Source organism: Phlebotomus argentipes, unplaced genomic scaffold (assembly GCF_947086385.1).
Source record: "Phlebotomus argentipes unplaced genomic scaffold, Phlebotomus argentipes genome assembly contig_2, whole genome shotgun sequence".
Taxonomy (NCBI): domain Eukaryota; kingdom Metazoa; phylum Arthropoda; class Insecta; order Diptera; family Psychodidae; genus Phlebotomus; species Phlebotomus argentipes.
The window spans coordinates 4,738,100-4,755,603 of record NW_026776162.1 but is presented as its reverse complement, the minus strand read 5'-3'; the positions used below and the strand labels follow the sequence as shown (position 1 = coordinate 4,755,603).

Sequence of the window (17,504 nt, the reverse complement as noted above, 5' to 3'; positions counted from 1 at the left end):
CGATCTCCTGAGCACAACACTCAGTCCCAGATATACACAAAATCAATAAAGCCAAAGTGCTATCTGGGCAGAAAAGTCGTCGTAAATTTGTTGCCGACATAATTTTGCAGACGAGTTGAACCAAAAATTTAACTTTTCCCTTCTGTGCTCAAAGTCAAAGTTTCAACATCACCAAATTCAACTCCCAGCAGCAGCCCAAAATGTTTGTTTACTCTAGCCCTCGAGTTGCGACACACTTTGAAGGGAAATCCAATGAAAAATGTGTCCCCAAAAATTTAAAGTCAGCTTAAAGAGACTCAATTTCATACCACTTATTTAGAGGAAAAGATAAGGAGAAACTCTCTCTCTCTCTCTACATAGGAAAAATTGCCCCAATTTGATTTTTCCCTCATCTCCTATAAGTGTTTACACACTGCTTTTTTCCCACTCTTGCATATAAAGTGTCAATTAATGCTTTTCCCATCGCATCCTCTCTTCTGTCCTAGAAATCCCTTTGACACACATAACACAATATATTTTGCAAAATAACGAGAGAAACCACTCTTTTTCATTATCATCGTCGACCTCTTTTGTACACTGTGTATCGTTATCATATCAGCAAATATAACCACTTTGACAAGACTGCAATTATATGTTTTCCCATTTTGAGATTATAAATCAATTACACAAACATACGTAGATCCATTGAATAGAATGCGCGAATGGGAAAGACAATCACCTCACAAATACCAAACTAACCGGGACGATTTTACTCTTTTTTCTCTCCTCCTCCTTCTTCTCTCAGTCATCGCCTTCTATACATTTCATTGCGATACACGCTAATTCTTCAGCGCACACCTAATGAACACACTTTGCAACTTGGACATGAAATTAAGCGTGGGATTTTGCAAGTATTGACCAAAAACCGCACATCCCAGGCGTGAGTGATTGAAGAAAAGAATTTTAAGTGCCTCTCCACATGTTTGAAATTGTTTTAAAAGTTCTATTACTCAATCCTTTTTTCCAGAAGCCCTACAGACAGATTGTTCAAACACGTGATTTATGCCTTGCATAACACAGCACTTGTTTCATGCAAATATAGTGGAAGGAAAATGTGTAAAAAGTATATATAAAAGTTCAGAAAATTCACAGTGGGCGGAGCTTGAAAGTACAAGACTCACCCACTCAAAACCCCCGCCTATTTATTGACACAACACTTCAACCCTTATTCTTTGTGTTTTTCGTCGTGTTGGATTATTAGAGGTGGGAAATGTTAGTCAAAACACATTGCGGTGCACTCTTATAGGAAATCAATTAGGCAGAATTCCGTTAGGCTCAATTGGAATGTGTTTGACTTTAGCACTCATGAATGGACTACACGAAATGGGAAGCAGAAGGAAACTGTAGGTGTGTCACTGGATCGCCACTCAATAAAATTTCTCGCAATAAAATATATACAATTTTTTCGGTATTATTCCATGTTTGCCGAGGAGCACTTAAAAACTGTCACAAATGGAAGATTGATAGAAGACATTGTGCGATGATGATAAGTATTAACCCTCCAATGAGCGCATCTCAGCTGATCGCATGATTCATGCATGGCGGGAGAAAATATGGATTGAGGAGAAGAGAAAGAGGAAAAAAAAACAAAGAGGGAGGATTAGCATTCTCTGTCAAGGAGTTTTCCTCTCTTATCGCTCTTTTTCTCTCTCTCTGCACCTCTTGCACACACACGAAATTATTAACAATTTACCTTGTTTGCCTGTTAACATCACGGTCGCGACCATCGCGCTGGTCTCTGCCCTCGCGCCGCTGCATTCTGTCTCTCCTTCAGTTCCTACGTGTGGGTCTCTGGGTTTTCTCCCCCTTTTATTCGTCCGCCTCGCACCACTCCCTTGCCGATGGATGCAGTCGAGCCGCCAGATGTTGCCGCTGGTGGCTTAGCTGTTCGCCTCTGTCTCTCACACTGACGCAACTCAGACCTCACTTGGGGATGATGCCGGTCACTAGACAAACTGCCCTGGATCGCCCACGCCGGATCTGTGTGTGGAGATGCGCCCCAGCCAGGCACGCCAATTAGTCTCACACTCACGCCTCCTTCTCTCTCTCTCTCTAAACACCTCAATTATTATGCAACTCTCGGCAAAATCGCCCGGTTAGTCACTTTTCATTGATACTCGCTTTGTCTCAATCGACTGACGTCACAGAGAGACAGTCGAATGATGAGTCAAGGAACAGGCAAAGCCGGCAACTGCCCGGTCAATTTGCTCCGTATGCTTAGGACGGAAATTTATCAGCGCCACATCTCAGGCCGAGATATGAGGAATTGGGTGGGAATATTGGGGCGTTTCCGGTATGTTTCTTGCACCCGAAGCACACTCCACACACATTCATGAATATTCCAGCCAATTATCTGATAATTGCTGAGTATAATTCCATTACTGGAATTTAATGCAAAACACCGGAGAATTTTTGCTGCGAAATCTCAAATTATCCGCCAACAGGGTGTGGAACTGAATTGTCTCGTTGAGACCAATTTATCACTTTAGCATCTGGAGCATTGTAGTCGCGCCACCCTGTGGTTCCATCAAATTAGCACGCTTCACTTTTTCCAACACCGTCCAAGAGAGCTGGGGTGCAGAAAAATAGTGGAGAAACGACACGAAAAAGCCAATGAAAATTACATTGCGAGTGTGGAGGTATTTCGGAAAGCAATTTTTATGGCCGTTGCCAAAGAGAGTGCGATTGGGAAAAAGACAGAGAGGCGAGGAAAATGGAGTCTGAGTGTGCCCTCACACCACCCCCCACAAAGGGCGCTCCCATGGGCAGATGCAACCTCCCCGGAGGTGAAAACGGGGCGTTTGCCGCGAGTTGCAGGAGACAATTTGATTGCCAGAGACAGTGGGTCACACCTTTAGTCCAGCATAGCCCTTTGGCGTGGCGGAAGTTCGTGGAGAGTCCCGGAAATTCGATGGAAATGCCAATGGGGAGACTCTGTTGCACAGTTTCACGTGAAAATTTGCCGCAACCGGGAATGTTTCACCGCGAATTTAGCACTTTTTCCACGCCAAAACTCCACTCACAATCAACAAATCGCCACTCGCAATTTATTTTTATCGATTTTCACGACAATCGCAAGACACTTGCCACAGCCTGCTCGCATTTTCCGCCCAAAAGTGGCCTGAGAATCGCCGTGGGGGCCCCACCGGCGCAATGCAACACAGAGGCTATGGCTGTGCAGGAAATGAGGGGCCACACTTTGCCACCATTATTCACTCAAGTTTTTCACTGCTTCAACATCCAAATGCCTCTCCTGCCCACTTTGCCCACTGCCTGCCAAATGGCCAACGATCTCGGCCTGGCCGAACTGTTTTTCACCGCACAATCGCTCACAATGCGTACTTGGGTCACTCCTATCTACACTCTGCACCTCCCTGACACATTATTTCACGTCCTTTTAGCGCTTTTCGCCCTTTTCACAGGATTTTTCTTCTGATTTCTGACAAATGGCGGTGACTGTCACCAAACACACCACTCGTCAAAACCACTCTGGGCGAACGTGCTCTACTCACCACCCCATCATGCAATTTCGCCACCACAACTCACCATCGCGGCGAAAGTGGCCGCGCCTCTAGCGGAACGACGGAGAAAGTTGTAAACTCACCGCCGACGAAGAATTCCACCACAGACTCCCGATTTCCAGCAGAACCAGGAGAAAAGAACGCGATTTCCTAAAGTTTTCTCTCTGAGTGTGAATGAAGAGTGATAATGAAGAAGTGTTTTGTGAAAATTTATCTGTTTTCCATGTGAGTCAAGTATTTTAACATTCATTTGCTGATCGCAGTGCTAGAATTTATTTAAATCTCAACTGGCGTGTCAATCGCGTGTCGGATTTTGTTGACAAGTGAAAGTTTTTTTTTTTTCTTTTGGTGAAAGTTGTTTTCGTACAAGGATTTTCCACTGATTTTTCTAAAAACAATGAAAATATGCAACAAATAAAGCACAAAATATGTGTTCACGTCATTCAGGGTGAGTCTTTTCGTGTTTTCTGTCGGCAATTCCGGGTGCATTGGGAGAAAATTCCCTCCAAAACATCTCACGAACTTTTCCAAGTTTTTCCACTTTTCACTTTAATCTCTTGACTGTGTTCACGCAGCTTGCAAAGGCAATTGTACAATTCCTTGAAGTAGAAGGGGAATAGTCTTGAATTTGGAAAAATTCCATTGCACCTTTGTTATTCTAACCTCAACATATTTGTTTACAAACAAACCCTGAACTTTCTCCTCGTTTTATCAGCCAGCGGACTCCCCTTTATTCCGGAAGGTTACTTGATAAGAGCTACTGTTGGCGACACTCAACTGGAAACAGATGCCTTCAGTGGAAAAGGGAATTCTTGCCGGATAGACACCAAACTCGTATGGGAAGCTTCTAAACAAGACATCTCAAGGTAATTTTCTTGCAGATTTCCTCCAAAAAACAGTATTTATTTAGTATATTTTGTATCTTTCAGACTGAAATCCAGAAATGTTCCGATCAAAATGCAGTGCCTTGTGAAATCCCGGAGAAAAGATAGCCAGAAATGCGTTGGAACTCTGTTATTTTCCATCAGAAACATTCCTTTAGTATCTCAGGATAAAATCTCAGACACTTCACCACATTGGCACAAGATGACCAAGACTTCTAGTGGCTTTACCAAGGGAAATATTGAGCTTCTTTTAGCGATAGCAATCACCAAAGATGCATGCGAAACTGCCAGAGAGGAGGACTTCTCTGAGGAAGAGAGCAGTGCAGCGCAATATCTGTCCGGAAGGGAAACCGGTGGCGATTGGAAGGGAAAAATCTACCATGAATTGGTAGAATTGGAGCACTGGAAGAGGAAGCAGAAGAACGCCTTTCTCTACAACCTGAAGCAGAAAGAGGATGTAATTCTCACTCATCTGTCTTCCCAATGGAGTGCCAAATGTAGTGAAGATTCGGATAAGTTGGCACAGAATCTCCAAGATTGTGTTGATCTGAAGGAATCCCTGGAAAGGGAACACAAAACACTCAGAGAACTCATGACAAAGAGTGGCAAGTGCAAGTGTGGCACAGAAGCCAAGAAGGAAGACGTTTCGCGGCAAATCTTGATGGAAAATGAACAATTGCGGAAGGAAAACAGCGCTCTCAAGGAGAAAATGAGCAATGAAATGACTCTGAAAGAGGAAATTTCATCTCTCACTAAGGAATTGGTAAAATATTCAAGATGATGTCGGAAATCACTTTTTCAATTTAACAATTTCTTTCACCAGAGAAATGTTGCTAATGCTCTCAGGGAATGCGACAAATCAAAGATGCTTTACAAGGAGGAATTGGCGAAGATTCACGAAATTCTCCAAGATGTGTGCGTCAATAGGACAGAATCTAAGAAGAGCACATTTGAGTGAGTTTATTATTGAATTCGTGCGTAAATTAAATTTTGTCATTTGTCCCTTTCGTTTCTCCATCAGCTTGCGGAATCTTCTGCAGAGGGAATATCGCGATATGATTGAGGAGAGGCGAGAAATTGAATCTGTGAAGCAGTCACTTTACTTTTAACTTACACTTCCTTTAATACTGTGCAGTTTATGATATACTAATGGATATTTATAATGTTTTTAATCTTATATTGTGCGGAATTCTGACACCAAGATAAAGACCAAGATCAAGATTTCGAGACGCACTGTCAACCGGAACATTTTGAGGCCATTCTTCGTTATCCATTACTGATTATTTCAATTCCTTCGTGTGAAAATCTGCAAGGGAACACAACGAAATTAAGAACTAATCATGAAGCCACTAAAAACACACACTGAAAACACTCACGCTTGACACATCTTGACTCTTGCTGAAGTTTTGAATCAGATGAAAGTGTCCAAATGGCCAACTTCCAAAAGAATCCCCCTGAATGCGTAGAAAAAAATTAACTTTAGGTTATGTTGTTGTGTTTTTAGAAAACTTATCAAAATATTTGCATAGATTTGGTGATTTTGCGGAAATGCACTGTCTTCCATTCCTGGGAGGTCTGGCGATGCAGATGATCTCAGAATTTACGACACAGAGTTCACAAAACAGCTTTATTTTCACCATGCTTTTATTTACACTTGAGCCGCGCGAGCATTCTACAGAATTCCTTCGACTAATATTGAAAAGGAAATTAGCACATACACAAAATTGGTCTTGTGGCTTGAAAAGGCTGTGACCGTACAGAGTATAAAAAAATTCGACCAAGAATGTAGCCCAGTTTAGAATACCAAATTTTTAAATGTTAGTATTTAGACATTTGGATATCTTGGACTTTATCTTGGTGACAGAATTCCACCTATTGTACAATTTGTGATTCCTTCATAAAACATCAATACAATGCTTATCTGCACTATCGTGTGATTTTTCCAGTGAGGAAATCAAGTGTTTGCTCATCCTCTACAGAGTTTTAATTAATTAATGTTGACTCTGACTGCATAGCTGAGACATCATCGGGCGTCGAGCTCATTAGGGTGCAGAGGGTATAAAACGCATTCAGCTCTCGAGAATTGTGCAGTCTCGCGGAATTTCTCCACTGTGCAACTTCCAAGTGACAATGCTTCACGTTCGGCTGGGATTTTTGTTCCTGTTTTGTGTCCTTGCGGCGGAATACAGTGAATGTTCAGAGTTTCTGCACACATTGTCCTCGGCGCACAATGACGTGGAAGTTGTCGTGGAAGCCAACGAGTGCGAATTCGTGGGATTTCAGATTGTGAGGGATTCTACTCCCGTTTTCCTGTCGAGTCTTGGACATTCTGCTCCCTTCACTTCCGTGGTGAGGACCAGCGACAATGAGATGGTTCTCATGAGCCAAAAGGACAAAATTGTCCTCACAATCGAAGAAGATTCCCCGGGAATTTTCCTCATGAGGGTTTCGCGGAAAAATATTCCAGCTAGTGAAACATTAATGGATTGTATTTCTCTTGGTGAGTTGCTTTTGCTGTTAGTTTGAAAAATTATATTTGTCACTGTGCTGAGTTTCCTTTGCAGGGAGTCACGCTGTGCATTGGTACGGAGGTCCTCAGCAGAAATATCAGTACTGGCCAGTTGAGAAGCTGAACCTCTCAGATTACTCCTACGTGACCAAAGAGGCGGACAATGCGGCTGTGGCGGAGAGATACTGGCTCAATTCTCTGGGAGCTTTCATCCACCTTTCCGAGCGAATTCCTCTGTTCATCGACCAGAATAATAAGTACACCGATCAACTGTGCTTTATAGCCAAGCAAACACTGCCCTACAACACCCGCGTGCCAACCTATGACTTTGAGTACGTCATCGGAGTGGCGAATGACGCCAGAGACGCTCATCTCCAGGCTGTGGAGCGCTTCCTGGGGAAGCCCAGAGGAGTGCCGGATGCGAGAATGGTGGCCAGACCAATCTGGTCAACCTGGGCGCGCTACAAGAGAGACATCGATTCCGATGTTGTTTTAGATTTTGCGCGTGAAATTGTGAAGAATGATTTCACAAACAGTCAGTTTGAGATTGATGATGATTGGGAAATATGTTATGGCGCACTGACTTTCAGAACATCGAAGTTTAGCAAAATTAAGCAAACTGTGGACGATTTGAAAAATATGGGCTTCAGAGTGACACTCTGGATTCATCCTTTCATCAACAAGGCTTGCAGTCCGTACTACGAAAATGCATTGGCTAACAGGTAAGTGTGATGAAACTGTTATCAAAGGAAGATTTTGTACTATATTGAGGACTATTTGCAGATACTTGGTCTTGGATCACAACAACAAGGCAGATACTGAGTGGTGGAATAGTGGGAAAGGAGAGGCGGCGTACATTGATTTCACCAATCCCGAAGCTGCAGCGTGGTTCAAGCAGAGATTGCAGGAACTGCAGCAGGAGACTGGAATTGATAGCTTTAAATTTGACGCTGGAGAAACAAGTTGGCAGCCAGACGTGAGTAGAGAATTTCCTAAGGTCAACAATTGTGTAATAAATACTCGTGATGCACTTATCATAGAATGATTTATATAATAGTAACTAAGTAAATACAGCAAACTCATGTGAATTATCACTTTCTGCTATCAAAGTTAAATATTGATTTCACATAGTGTTTATTTCATCAATATTGATTGTAAAAGAAATTCTTTGTCGCCCTTCAATTTAAAATTCTTGCTACAAAGTAGAGATAAATTTAGATAACCTGCTTTATTGACTGGTATAATGATAATTTCACATTCCAACGTATTTCAGGATCCTCGGCTGACTATCGATCTTCACTCGTCACCGCTGAAAATGACCACAGACTACATCAACACGGTGGCATCCTTTGGGCCAATTGTGGAGGTGCGCTCAGGATTCCAGAATCAATTTCACGACATTTACATGCGAATGATCGACAAGGACTCTCTCTGGAGTTGGAACAATGGACTGCCAACACTTGTGACCACGCTTCTGCAGCTCAACATGAATGGATATCCCTTCGTCCTACCGGACATGATCGGCGGCAATGGCTATGACGAGATGCCGAGCAGAGAGATGTTCATCAGATGGCTTCAAGCGAACGTCTTCATGCCCAGTCTTCAGTTCTCATATGTTCCTTGGGACTATAAGGATGGCGATGGCATTAACATGCTCGATCTCTGCAGACATTTTGTCCAGCTACACGAGGATTACGCTGATGTGATCGTTGACAGATTCCACCTGGCCGTGGAACTGGGAGAACCAGTAAATCCTCCCATTTGGTGGCTGGATCCCGAGGACTCAGTGGCTTTGGCCACCTTCGACGGTAGGCTGAATGTCAGGACAAATTCAGGGGCAAAACTAACTAGTATTCTTTGACTTGTAGAATTCCTGCTTGGCGATGAGATCCTCTCGGCTCCGGTTCTTGAAGAAGGCCAAACCACAAGGGATATTTACTTGCCTGTGGGAAAATGGCAAGACGGCAATAATGGCACAATTTATCAAGGTCCTCAATGGCTCAGAAACTATCCAGCGCCTCTCTCTGTTCTACCTTACTTTATTCACCTCAAATGATGAATGAAAAAAAACACCGAAAAAGTATTTTCAAAATATTTATTTTGCTCGTGACAAAATAAAAATTATGAAATAAATTTCATACAGTTTTATCATGTTAATTTCCATGTAAGATACAAAAAACACCATTTAAACGCTAAATGAATTTTTGTTTTAAAGTAGTTTCAGATGGAAATTTGACGATTCAGATTTCACATAAATTTTATATAAATATTTGTATTAAGTACACACACAATTTGGATCCCTGTAGAAAGCAGCACCAGTCAATATCTTGTCGTTTTCTCTATGGAAATCAACCTCCTCAAATATTAATCAATCCAACTTAATTCAGTCTCTCTCAGTGCGCACATTAATACTTCTTCAATGAAAACGAAAATACACATTGCAACTACAACAAACATGTTACTCTGCCATGTTAGGCAATAATTAATTTATACGGAGATGGATAAAAGTGGAAGTTGTTTCCCGGAAACAGTCAGGAAAGGCGGCGACGGAGGAGCGAGAAAGAGCGCAAGAACTATAACGTCTATAATCAACTCATTAGGGTTGCTGAATAGGTGGAGGAAATGGAGCATTTTCTTCGTAAATCATCATCAATTTTCCATACTGAAACTGTTTTTTGCGCTTCTTGTCCGGATTCTCCTCCTCACCACTGCTGCCGCTCGACGTTGTTTCGCTCAGCGAAAGTTTTGCCGAAAGTCCTTCTAGTTCGAGATCCAAATAGAGTTGGTCCAGCTGATCATTCACCATTCCTGGCTGTGAGATTGACAGAAAGATTAATTACCAGGACTGCTGATTTTGGTATGAATTTCATGTCTAGTGACCTGATGGATGAGCTTGAGCGCACTCATGTCTGCCTTTAGGACGTCGGTGACCGCCTTGGCCGTTACCTGATAGCGATAAACCAAGTCCGGAGTCACGGAAACATTGTCCAGCCACGGTGGTTCTGGTCGTCGCCACGGTTTTCGCACTGTTACACCCTTGTCCCACTGCATCTCCTGGGAAGTATCGTAAAAAGGGTCACTGTTGAAACTCTGCACGCCTGATGGGCGAATAGATACAGAGAATACCTCAGATTCCTTCTGCATTGACCTCTCTCCATCATTGCGGTCGTCACCTGAGCTGGCGTCCGTTTTCAAGAACGACGAGTAGAAGCTGGACATGGATGAATCATCACTCCCGTTGCTCAGTTCCTTTAACTACACAAAAAGAGGCAAATTGCCACTTATTCTCACAATCTCTGGCACCATTTTCTTACCTTGTTGGCATCCTCCATTTGGCTCTTGGAGTCTGCAGTCGCATCAGGATCGGGCAGGGAAGTTATGGGTGAGTCAGCAATCTCTTTCTTGGACGACTCAGAGAGATCACGATTGACCACGGATGCAGATGCAATACTGCCCATGTTGGAGCCAGGCTCTGCCTTCACGGATGTCGCCTGCGACGAAGGTCTCTGAAAGGGTCCGTGCCCTTGAGATCCCCTACCAACTGTGCTGGTTTTGTGCTGAGACATTGCTCCCTTCATGTCATTCACCGGATTCTGCAAAGGAAACGTTCAGTAAAGGCATTTCATCGTTCAGCAAACCGCCTCTTACGGTGCTCGATCCTGGATGATGATCAGTCACGCCGACGGATGGCGAGACTGACTGGAATTGCAGCGGTTGGTACATCATAGGCGGGTGCGGATAGACGAACTGCTGGCCGAAGAGCGACGGATGGGGGTAAACAACGCTGGCCATGTACTGGAAGGCGTAGGGAGCCTGGGCGTTCGGCGGCCCCGGGTGCTCCGTCGGTGGGTTGCTCTTCTGCGTGGCCGGGATGTAGTAAACGGCGGGAAAAATTCCAGACGGGGTGGCAAAGTGATTGCGGCCTGTGGTGTTGGGATTGGGAATGGTGGTGAGACTGACCGAAAAGGGCGGCCACAGATCGACGTTGCGAATGCACGACTGAGTGCTGAAGGATGGCAAATTGTCCAGGGCTTCGACAGTGATCATTTGCTTCGGCATGGATGTTCCACTGCTCTCGCCGTGTCCAGTGGCCAGGTCCTTGTGACTGTCGCTCAGATGCTGATGCTTGCTGGTGCGATAGGCTTCAACGCCTTCCCACGAGTGGGAACCACTCCTCTTCACGCCATACCCAAAAGAATGCTCCTGCTGCTGATTCTGCTGCTGTGACTTGTCCGGTCCCTTCTTCATCTTCTCAGCACTGCGTCCGCCAGTTCTCAGCTCGCGGTGCCTCTTCAGCATCATCTTCTCCATGTCGTCATTGTGCTTGCTGAGCAGCGCCTCCGTCAGTGTCGGCGGCTGGTAGCTCCCGGACGAAGTCCCTGTTCCTGTGTTGCTCGTCGTGCTGTCCATCTGGATGTTACTGCCCGAACTCAAGTTTCCCGCTGAACCACTTCCACTCCCGAAACACTGCACCGGACTGAGACTGTTGTTGGGATCTCCACTCGACTCCGGTCCAGTGTGATCCACCTTCATCGCCTCATCCGGACCAATAGTAATGGGTTTACTCTCGAAGAAGCGCTGCAGATTCTCATTGTAGTTCAATTGGTTGTAACTCGGCGGCGTCTCGGATGAACTCTTGCTGTCATAGTAATCATGGTGTGGTGAAATCTCTCCCAGCATTACAGAATCTCTCTCTGATATAGTCAGCTCAGTCTCCTGAGGCAACTCCAGCTTCAGATCAGGTCTTGTCACTTCATCCATCAGTGTCTCCATGAAGGATGCCAATGCAAGGCATCTCTTCGAGACTTGCTGCTTCACAGTGTCCAAATCTTTTGAGACCGGCTCAGTAAGTAAACAAAGAATCTTTTCCTGTGTCTTCTTGGCTTCGTTGAGGACATCCTCTGGAAATTGCTGAGTAACCAGACCAGCAGAGAAAACCGAAGGATTTGGAGGTCCTGAAATCACCAAGAAACTCAGAACTGTGACAAAACTTGTGATTCCACCCAATTTCTCACCTCGCAACACTCGATGATGACCAATGACAAATTCCAGTTGTCTCGACCAAGGATTTACGAAGCTTGTCCATTCGGTTTCAAGTGTGACATAACAACCGTTGTGCACCAGGAACCTGTAGGGTTTGCTGCAAAACGAAGCTCCGGCCGTCTTCCCAACTCTCATCACCGTTTCATAAACTTCTTTGATATACGGATAATCCTCAGGATGGTAGAAATCCATGATGGACCTGCCAATCATGTCTTGAGGCAAGTATCCAAAGGCGCCCACAGCGCTGCCCTCAACATGCGACAATATTCCCGCTGCTGTGTGTCTTGTGCTGAACTTGGGACTGCGATGGCAAAGAATCTCATCAGCACCTGCGGAAGAACGTTTAAAATGACCTATGACACAGCTTTACCTTGTATCTTAGGGCATAATTACTCTTGTAGATGCTCTTGACGGGCGTTGCGCAGATCACGAGGAGCATTGTGCTGCCATTTGGTGGCATATTCTCAGCATTTTCGGATCGCGGATCCTCTGGAGCCTCCCTGAAGCTCAAAACCAATCTGTAGGGTTCATAGCTGACCGCCTTTGCAGTCACACCGTAGCCTGCAGTCCTTAGTCCGCGATATCTGCGCAACATGACAAAGAGAGAGTTGCGGATGTCCTTGTGAATGCCGCCCTTCGTCTCGGAGAATGGCACAGCCACACCCGAAGTTATCTGACTGGCAAAAGTGGCACGATCCTTGGGATGGACGAAGTCAATGAAGGATCGCCCAAGCCACATATCTCTGGGAAAGCCAAGACTCTCTGTGATGCTTGGCGTAGTGAAGAGAACTACGCCATCGTGCATTGAGATGACACAGCAAAAGCAATCTTCCATTGTGTTCTTATCGGATTTGGCCACATTATCTCCGGAAGCCACAGTCATCTCTGCCACACCTTCAGTAACCTGGTTCCCTACATCAATCTGCTCATTGGAAACTAGGATGGAAGAAGCGAAAGAGAAGTAATAAGCAGCTGAAAGATCTTCAGTAGTTTGCGGGGTGTTTTAATACCTTCCAGTGGCGATGGAGTGGATAAAGTGCTGGGAATCGATATATCCTGGCAATTGGAGCTACTCTGCTTGACCCCCGATGTTCCCACCATCGAGTCATCCTTCACCTCTCTTGGCTCTCCGAGGCTTATCTCGGCACTCGTGCACTGACCATCATTCTTAATCTCCGAACAAGAGGCTTGAGCCGCATCAGTTGCATCAGCAATTATCGTGAGTGCCTGCAAATTGCTCTTGAGCTTCTTCTTCTTGCGCTCCTTATCCTTTGTCCTCTTCGGCACCTGTTGTGATGTAACATCACTGAAAATAGATTTCACAGCCAGAGGCGCGTTACAAACTGCACTCTGAGCATATATCGACTAGGATATTTGCAAATGTTTATTCGTTGGGCATTAAAGTGTGTGAATGGCATTGTGCAAATTCTTGCATGGATTAGGATGTGTTGGTTCATGAATCCAAAAATACAAACAGTGGATAACGCCGCATAATGTCCACAAATAAATGTCCTGAAGTCAGGTGTTGCACAACACATCAAAACAGAATTACATAAATCTGATATAAGTCTATATTTATAATTCTAAAAAAAAATTGCGTAATAATTGGAAAGAAATCTCAAACCATACGACAATATTGAATGTTATATTGGTAAGAACAGAAGGAAATTTGAGGGAGAAAAAAATCTGTACCAGAGTTGGTGCTATCAAATGAATTCTAGATGGAAAATGTAAATGGATGAAGCTTCTTTTTCATCTGTATGTATTTAGGGTGAAAATGGAATTCTCATCCGGCTGAGTTAAAGCGTCTTCGCAACTTTGTATACCTTTCAGGGTTTAAACTGGTGAAAAGACATGAGACAAGGGTTGTGCCTATTTGCCACAAGCATGCTGAATTACAGACAGCTAAAAGCCTCGCAAAGGGTATTTCTTGCGAAACTTTCGCTCCAATCTCCCAAAGATTATGTTCCAATAGCACACAAGTGCCGTGTGGAGTGATTCGGAAAGTCGTCCCTGTTTTTCCGGGGAAGAAAAAAGTTGGGGGTCTTATAGGAAAAGTACCTGCTCGCTTGCGTCGAAGGTTTTCCACCGTAACCACTGCTCCCTGAAGAATTACTCCCACTGTGGCGTGACTTGGAGCTGCCACTGTAACGAATTCAATGGGAAATCGGGTGAGATATATACGGGGCGGGAGAGTGGGCAAAAAAGTGTAGCTGTGAAACGTGATGAACAAATTGGATCTTGCTCTTTCTCCATACCTTCTCTGCGATTGACTGTTGCTGCAACTATTTGAATACGCTGAATCCGATATTTTCGTATTGTGATTCGACTGAGTGCTCTCCATGGCGTTCTGCTGATTGATTTTCCTGCAAATTCATGCAATTTCAACATTAAAATACCAAATTAATTGCTCTCTTTCGCACAATCTCAATTTGATTCATCATAAATTCAGGGTATTGTTTGAGTGTCTCTCTTCATGGGCAGCTTTTGCGGAGAAGTTCAAAAGTTACATGTGAGCAAAGAGAGGTCCATTTGGAGGTGAAAACAAGACACCTGCCTCAGTCATTAGCACACCTATGAGTGCGGAAATGAGGTGGCTTCCGGACAGGCGGGATGAGGTGTTGGGAAGTTCACGAGATGAAGGGCAAGGCTTGTGTGCCCTTTATTTTTAGCCACAGGGAAAGGATGTGAAGAATGCTCGTGATATTTTGCTGGGGTACAAAACAATTAAGCGATATCACGTTGGAAGATGTTATCCGCCACTTTGCCAGCTCATGTACACACGTGGATGTGACTGGATACACTGTATGCCATGTTATGCGATACACCGCATATGCATATACATGGAAAAATGTATGGATTCAGCCAATTACTGAAATATCACATCATACAACTTCAAAGAATATAACCACTATTTTAAGCTGAGGAATTGCAGAAACAACTGGCATCAGAGTGTGTTGTGACGCTGAATGTACAAAGTGAAATTATCTAGAAATCATCTGCAAAACATTATACACGTGTGCTTTATTGCATTTTTCCATCAATCTCTCTAATTGATGGACTTAATTGGGAGACAAGACTGCGAATAGGGCAAATACAAAGTCCGTGACGGAGCTTTAATACGCATTCATTGCATGAACACATAGATGAAATACCTCTGAAAGCTCACACTTTTCTACACGTGACGTGCTACTTATACACTGGACGCCAATTCACTTAGCGTTTTTCTCTATCCCCAGAATCTCTTGTTGGCTCTCGTTATGCGATTCATATTGCCTCCAGAAAGGCTTTCCTATATCGATTTTCCATGGGATTCTTTATCCATGAAACTCCTTCATCATCACCAGAGAGTATTTGTGCGACAAACAAAAGTGTATGTATATTTTCTCACACATCACAATTCAGGAGCTTAGAGTCTTACCTTTAGAATTCCTCGAAAATCACTCAAAATGTAATTCACTCCGAGGAGGAGATCATTAAATGGGAATTTACCCCAAATCCCGGGGTGCAATTAATTAACTTCGCAGCGCTTCCGCACTCCACCGAAATCCACACAATTGTCACTGTGCTACAAATCCCCAGCAAATTGAACAGATTCTCACACACTCTTCAAACCCAGGCTAATCAATTCACCAAGCAGAGCATCCGGGATTGCGATGCAAAGTGCACTGCAGTCTCGTGGAAACTGAACGCGGTGCTTGCGATAAGAGCGATCGGGTAAGAATATTGAGAGCGCTGAAAGAGAACTGCCGATCATTCAGCGACTCAGTGGTGGGCAGGAGAATGGGATGGAGCGTGTCTCACGTAGAAAGCCACGTGAGTGGCAAAATCTCTGTGTATATGGTGGCAAATACACTGCCACAACTTCTACGAATACAAGCTGAAAATGGTGTGTCACAGCGACAGCCTCAAATTACATTGTAAGGCTAATTTCAACCCAGGGGAAAGTCTTTCACACAGTGTTTATCGATGAAGCCCTTTAAATTTTTCGCCACATCAAATTTACTACGCCCACACTTGTGTTCAATCGCAGGCGAGATTTGTGGATTCAATGGAGATTTCCTGAGCGTCATGGCACGACAATTGGGTCTAAATGTAGATTAAAAATTAATCTAAATTCATATTTTAGTGCCAAAACAAATGGTGTGACGACACAGGTCATGCTATCGACAAGACTTGTGAAACACGCCACCAAATTCGCAGCAACATGAATGGCATCTCAGCACCACGTGACAGCCGATGGAAAAGTTGCGTCGTATGCAATGTGACCGCGAAAATTATTCTCTGCTATAAATTTAAGTCGAAGTAAATTTCAGAAATCATCATAGTTGAAGAGAAGGTCATATTGAAACCATAACGACACAATTCCCGTACAATTCTATTCCTTTTCATGTGAATTCTATCCCTGAATAGGAAAAGTCACCTGATGTTCTCACGCTCTTGTGCTCTATTTCTCGGAATTCATCCTCTCCCTATCATTTTGGGCGAAGCGTGTTTCAACATTGGGTGAATCGATAGAAGAGATGTCAAGTGTATGAAATACAATTACCGCCAATTTGTCCTGTATTCGACTTCCAATAGAGAGCTTGGGTGGATGGAAATCTCGGCCGTAAATGGTCTTCTCCTTGTTTTCCTGCTAAATGCCTTTTGCCATATGACGAAATCCTCGGCAATAATACAATTTTATCTCTCTCAGAGAAAATTCCTTCGTAATCCGATTCGCCGTCTGATTTCTTATCCTCCTCGTCCTGGCCACTTTTAATCCCATCACGCGACTTCGAGGCCCGAAAAGCTGACAAGGCAGACAAGACAGGATGAAATGGGTTTGGCCAGAGGACAGAAATAGAAGAGAATTGTTTTTGAATTATTGACAAACAATTTTATATCCTTCATTATATGTTTTCATTTTTCTCATTTTTTATATAAACAAAGGTTTTCTGTTCACTTTTTCTTCTTGGATTTCTAAATAGAGAATACAAAGTTTTCAATAAATTATTGTTGTTTTACAATATTACATTTATATCTCTATTTCTCTTTATTCTCTTTTTCTTTTACCTAAATAATAATATTGTTTTCTCTGCAAATACTTTTTGGTGTTGTATGTCATTTATTGAAATGCCAATAAATATCAATAAACAGTTTTTTTTAGGCCTCTAAGTGAGGAAACTTCTAATATTTTCTTTTACATTCTTTCTGTTATATAGTATAGATACAATTGTTATTCTTTCCTTTCCATCAAATATTTTCATCGTGTAATGGTTTCTTCTTCTTGCTGCCATCTCTACTGCAAAAATTGCTTTAAATTCGACCATAAAATGTTAATATCGCCACCCATGAGCCTCATCTTCAATTCAATATTTTCTTGTTCAATCGCAGCAGAAGTTGTTTCGTCTAATTAAGTCAATTGCTGCCATAAATGTTGGTTTTATTGCAACATCAGTTCGTGCTTTTTTAATCAGTCCAAACAACTGTCGCTGCGCTTGAGAGTCTCTATTTTGGGTTGTACAA

At 43.4% G+C, this 17,504-nt stretch overlaps 4 protein-coding genes across 20 annotated transcripts in view; 2 read left to right on the top strand and 2 right to left on the bottom strand.

The window, feature by feature from the left end:
• LOC132265104 (casein kinase I) overlaps window positions 1-3,524 on the bottom strand; it is a 29,036-nt gene extending 25,512 nt beyond the window's left edge. For all 13 annotated transcript variants that reach the window (XM_059765588.1, XM_059765597.1, XM_059765592.1 and 10 more), the window contains exons 1-2: window positions 2,892-3,524; window positions 1,733-2,019 (exon numbers count right to left, since the gene is read on the bottom strand). In XM_059765588.1, coding sequence (XP_059621571.1) covers window positions 1,733-1,797 — 65 coding nt within the window. In that variant the 5' untranslated portion in view covers window positions 1,798-2,019; window positions 2,892-3,524. The remainder of the gene's footprint in view (window positions 1-1,732; window positions 2,020-2,891) is intronic.
• Window positions 3,525-3,646: 122 nt separating this feature from the next.
• Window positions 3,647-5,818, top strand: LOC132264553 (uncharacterized). 2 transcript variants are annotated; one of them, XM_059764800.1, is made up of 5 exons: window positions 3,647-4,008; window positions 4,280-4,426; window positions 4,490-5,207; window positions 5,268-5,398; window positions 5,466-5,818. In XM_059764800.1, exons 1-5 carry the CDS (start codon window positions 3,989-3,991, stop codon window positions 5,551-5,553), a joined length of 1,104 nt encoding a protein of 367 aa, XP_059620783.1. In that variant the 5' UTR covers window positions 3,647-3,988; the 3' UTR covers window positions 5,554-5,818. The 2 variants fall into 2 exon arrangements, with proteins under 2 accessions (XP_059620783.1, XP_059620782.1); XM_059764799.1 differs by having other exon boundaries at window positions 4,276-4,426.
• Window positions 5,819-6,534: 716 nt separating this feature from the next.
• LOC132264620 (myogenesis-regulating glycosidase) lies at window positions 6,535-9,086 on the top strand. The gene is made up of 5 exons (XM_059764877.1): window positions 6,535-6,944; window positions 7,009-7,675; window positions 7,737-7,929; window positions 8,227-8,761; window positions 8,822-9,086. The coding sequence occupies exons 1-5, from the start codon at window positions 6,575-6,577 to the stop codon at window positions 9,007-9,009; spliced, it is 1,953 nt and encodes a 650-aa protein (XP_059620860.1). The 5' UTR covers window positions 6,535-6,574; the 3' UTR covers window positions 9,010-9,086.
• LOC132264619 (period circadian protein) lies at window positions 9,035-15,753 on the bottom strand. 4 transcript variants are annotated; one of them, XM_059764875.1, is made up of 11 exons: window positions 15,418-15,753; window positions 14,255-14,362; window positions 14,058-14,141; window positions 13,007-13,302; window positions 12,390-12,932; window positions 11,969-12,349; window positions 10,602-11,908; window positions 10,268-10,546; window positions 10,080-10,208; window positions 9,834-10,007; window positions 9,035-9,765 (listed from the first exon to the last, which is right to left on the bottom strand). In XM_059764875.1, the coding sequence occupies exons 2-11, from the start codon at window positions 14,338-14,340 to the stop codon at window positions 9,550-9,552; spliced, it is 3,495 nt and encodes a 1,164-aa protein (XP_059620858.1). In that variant the 5' UTR covers window positions 14,341-14,362; window positions 15,418-15,753; the 3' UTR covers window positions 9,035-9,549. The 4 variants fall into 4 exon arrangements, with proteins under 4 accessions (XP_059620858.1, XP_059620859.1, XP_059620856.1 ...); XM_059764876.1 differs by having other exon boundaries at window positions 11,969-12,325; XM_059764873.1 differs by having other exon boundaries at window positions 9,834-10,208.
• Between the last annotated feature and the right edge of the window lie 1,751 nt (window positions 15,754-17,504).

What these genes read in the sequence shown, in the direction of transcription:
- LOC132264553 (XM_059764799.1), top strand. Translation starts at nt 3,966, where the DNA reads ATGCAACAAATAAAGCACAAAATATGTGTTCACGTCATTCAGG. An exon ending in ATGTGTTCACGTCATTCAGG is followed by an intron (nt 4,009 to 4,275) that starts GTGAGTCTTTTC and finishes TCGTTTTATCAG; the next exon opens with CCAGCGGACTCCCCTTTATT. An exon ending in CATCTCTCACTAAGGAATTG is followed by an intron (nt 5,208 to 5,267) that starts GTAAAATATTCA and finishes TTCTTTCACCAG; the next exon opens with AGAAATGTTGCTAATGCTCT.
- LOC132264620 (XM_059764877.1), top strand. Translation starts at nt 6,575, where the DNA reads ATGCTTCACGTTCGGCTGGGATTTTTGTTCCTGTTTTGTGTCCTTGCG. An exon ending in AATGGATTGTATTTCTCTTG is followed by an intron (nt 6,945 to 7,008) that starts GTGAGTTGCTTT and finishes TTTCCTTTGCAG; the next exon opens with GGAGTCACGCTGTGCATTGG. An exon ending in GAAAATGCATTGGCTAACAG is followed by an intron (nt 7,676 to 7,736) that starts GTAAGTGTGATG and finishes GACTATTTGCAG; the next exon opens with ATACTTGGTCTTGGATCACA.
- LOC132264619 (XM_059764873.1), bottom strand. Translation starts at nt 14,340, where the DNA reads ATGGAGAGCACTCAGTCGAATCACAATACGAAAATATCGGATTCAGCG. An exon ending in AACAGTCAATCGCAGAGAAG is followed by an intron (nt 14,142 to 14,254) that starts GTATGGAGAAAG and finishes AATTCGTTACAG; the next exon opens with TGGCAGCTCCAAGTCACGCC. An exon ending in CGTCAAGAGCATCTACAAGA is followed by an intron (nt 12,350 to 12,389) that starts GTAATTATGCCC and finishes GCTGTGTCATAG; the next exon opens with GTCATTTTAAACGTTCTTCC.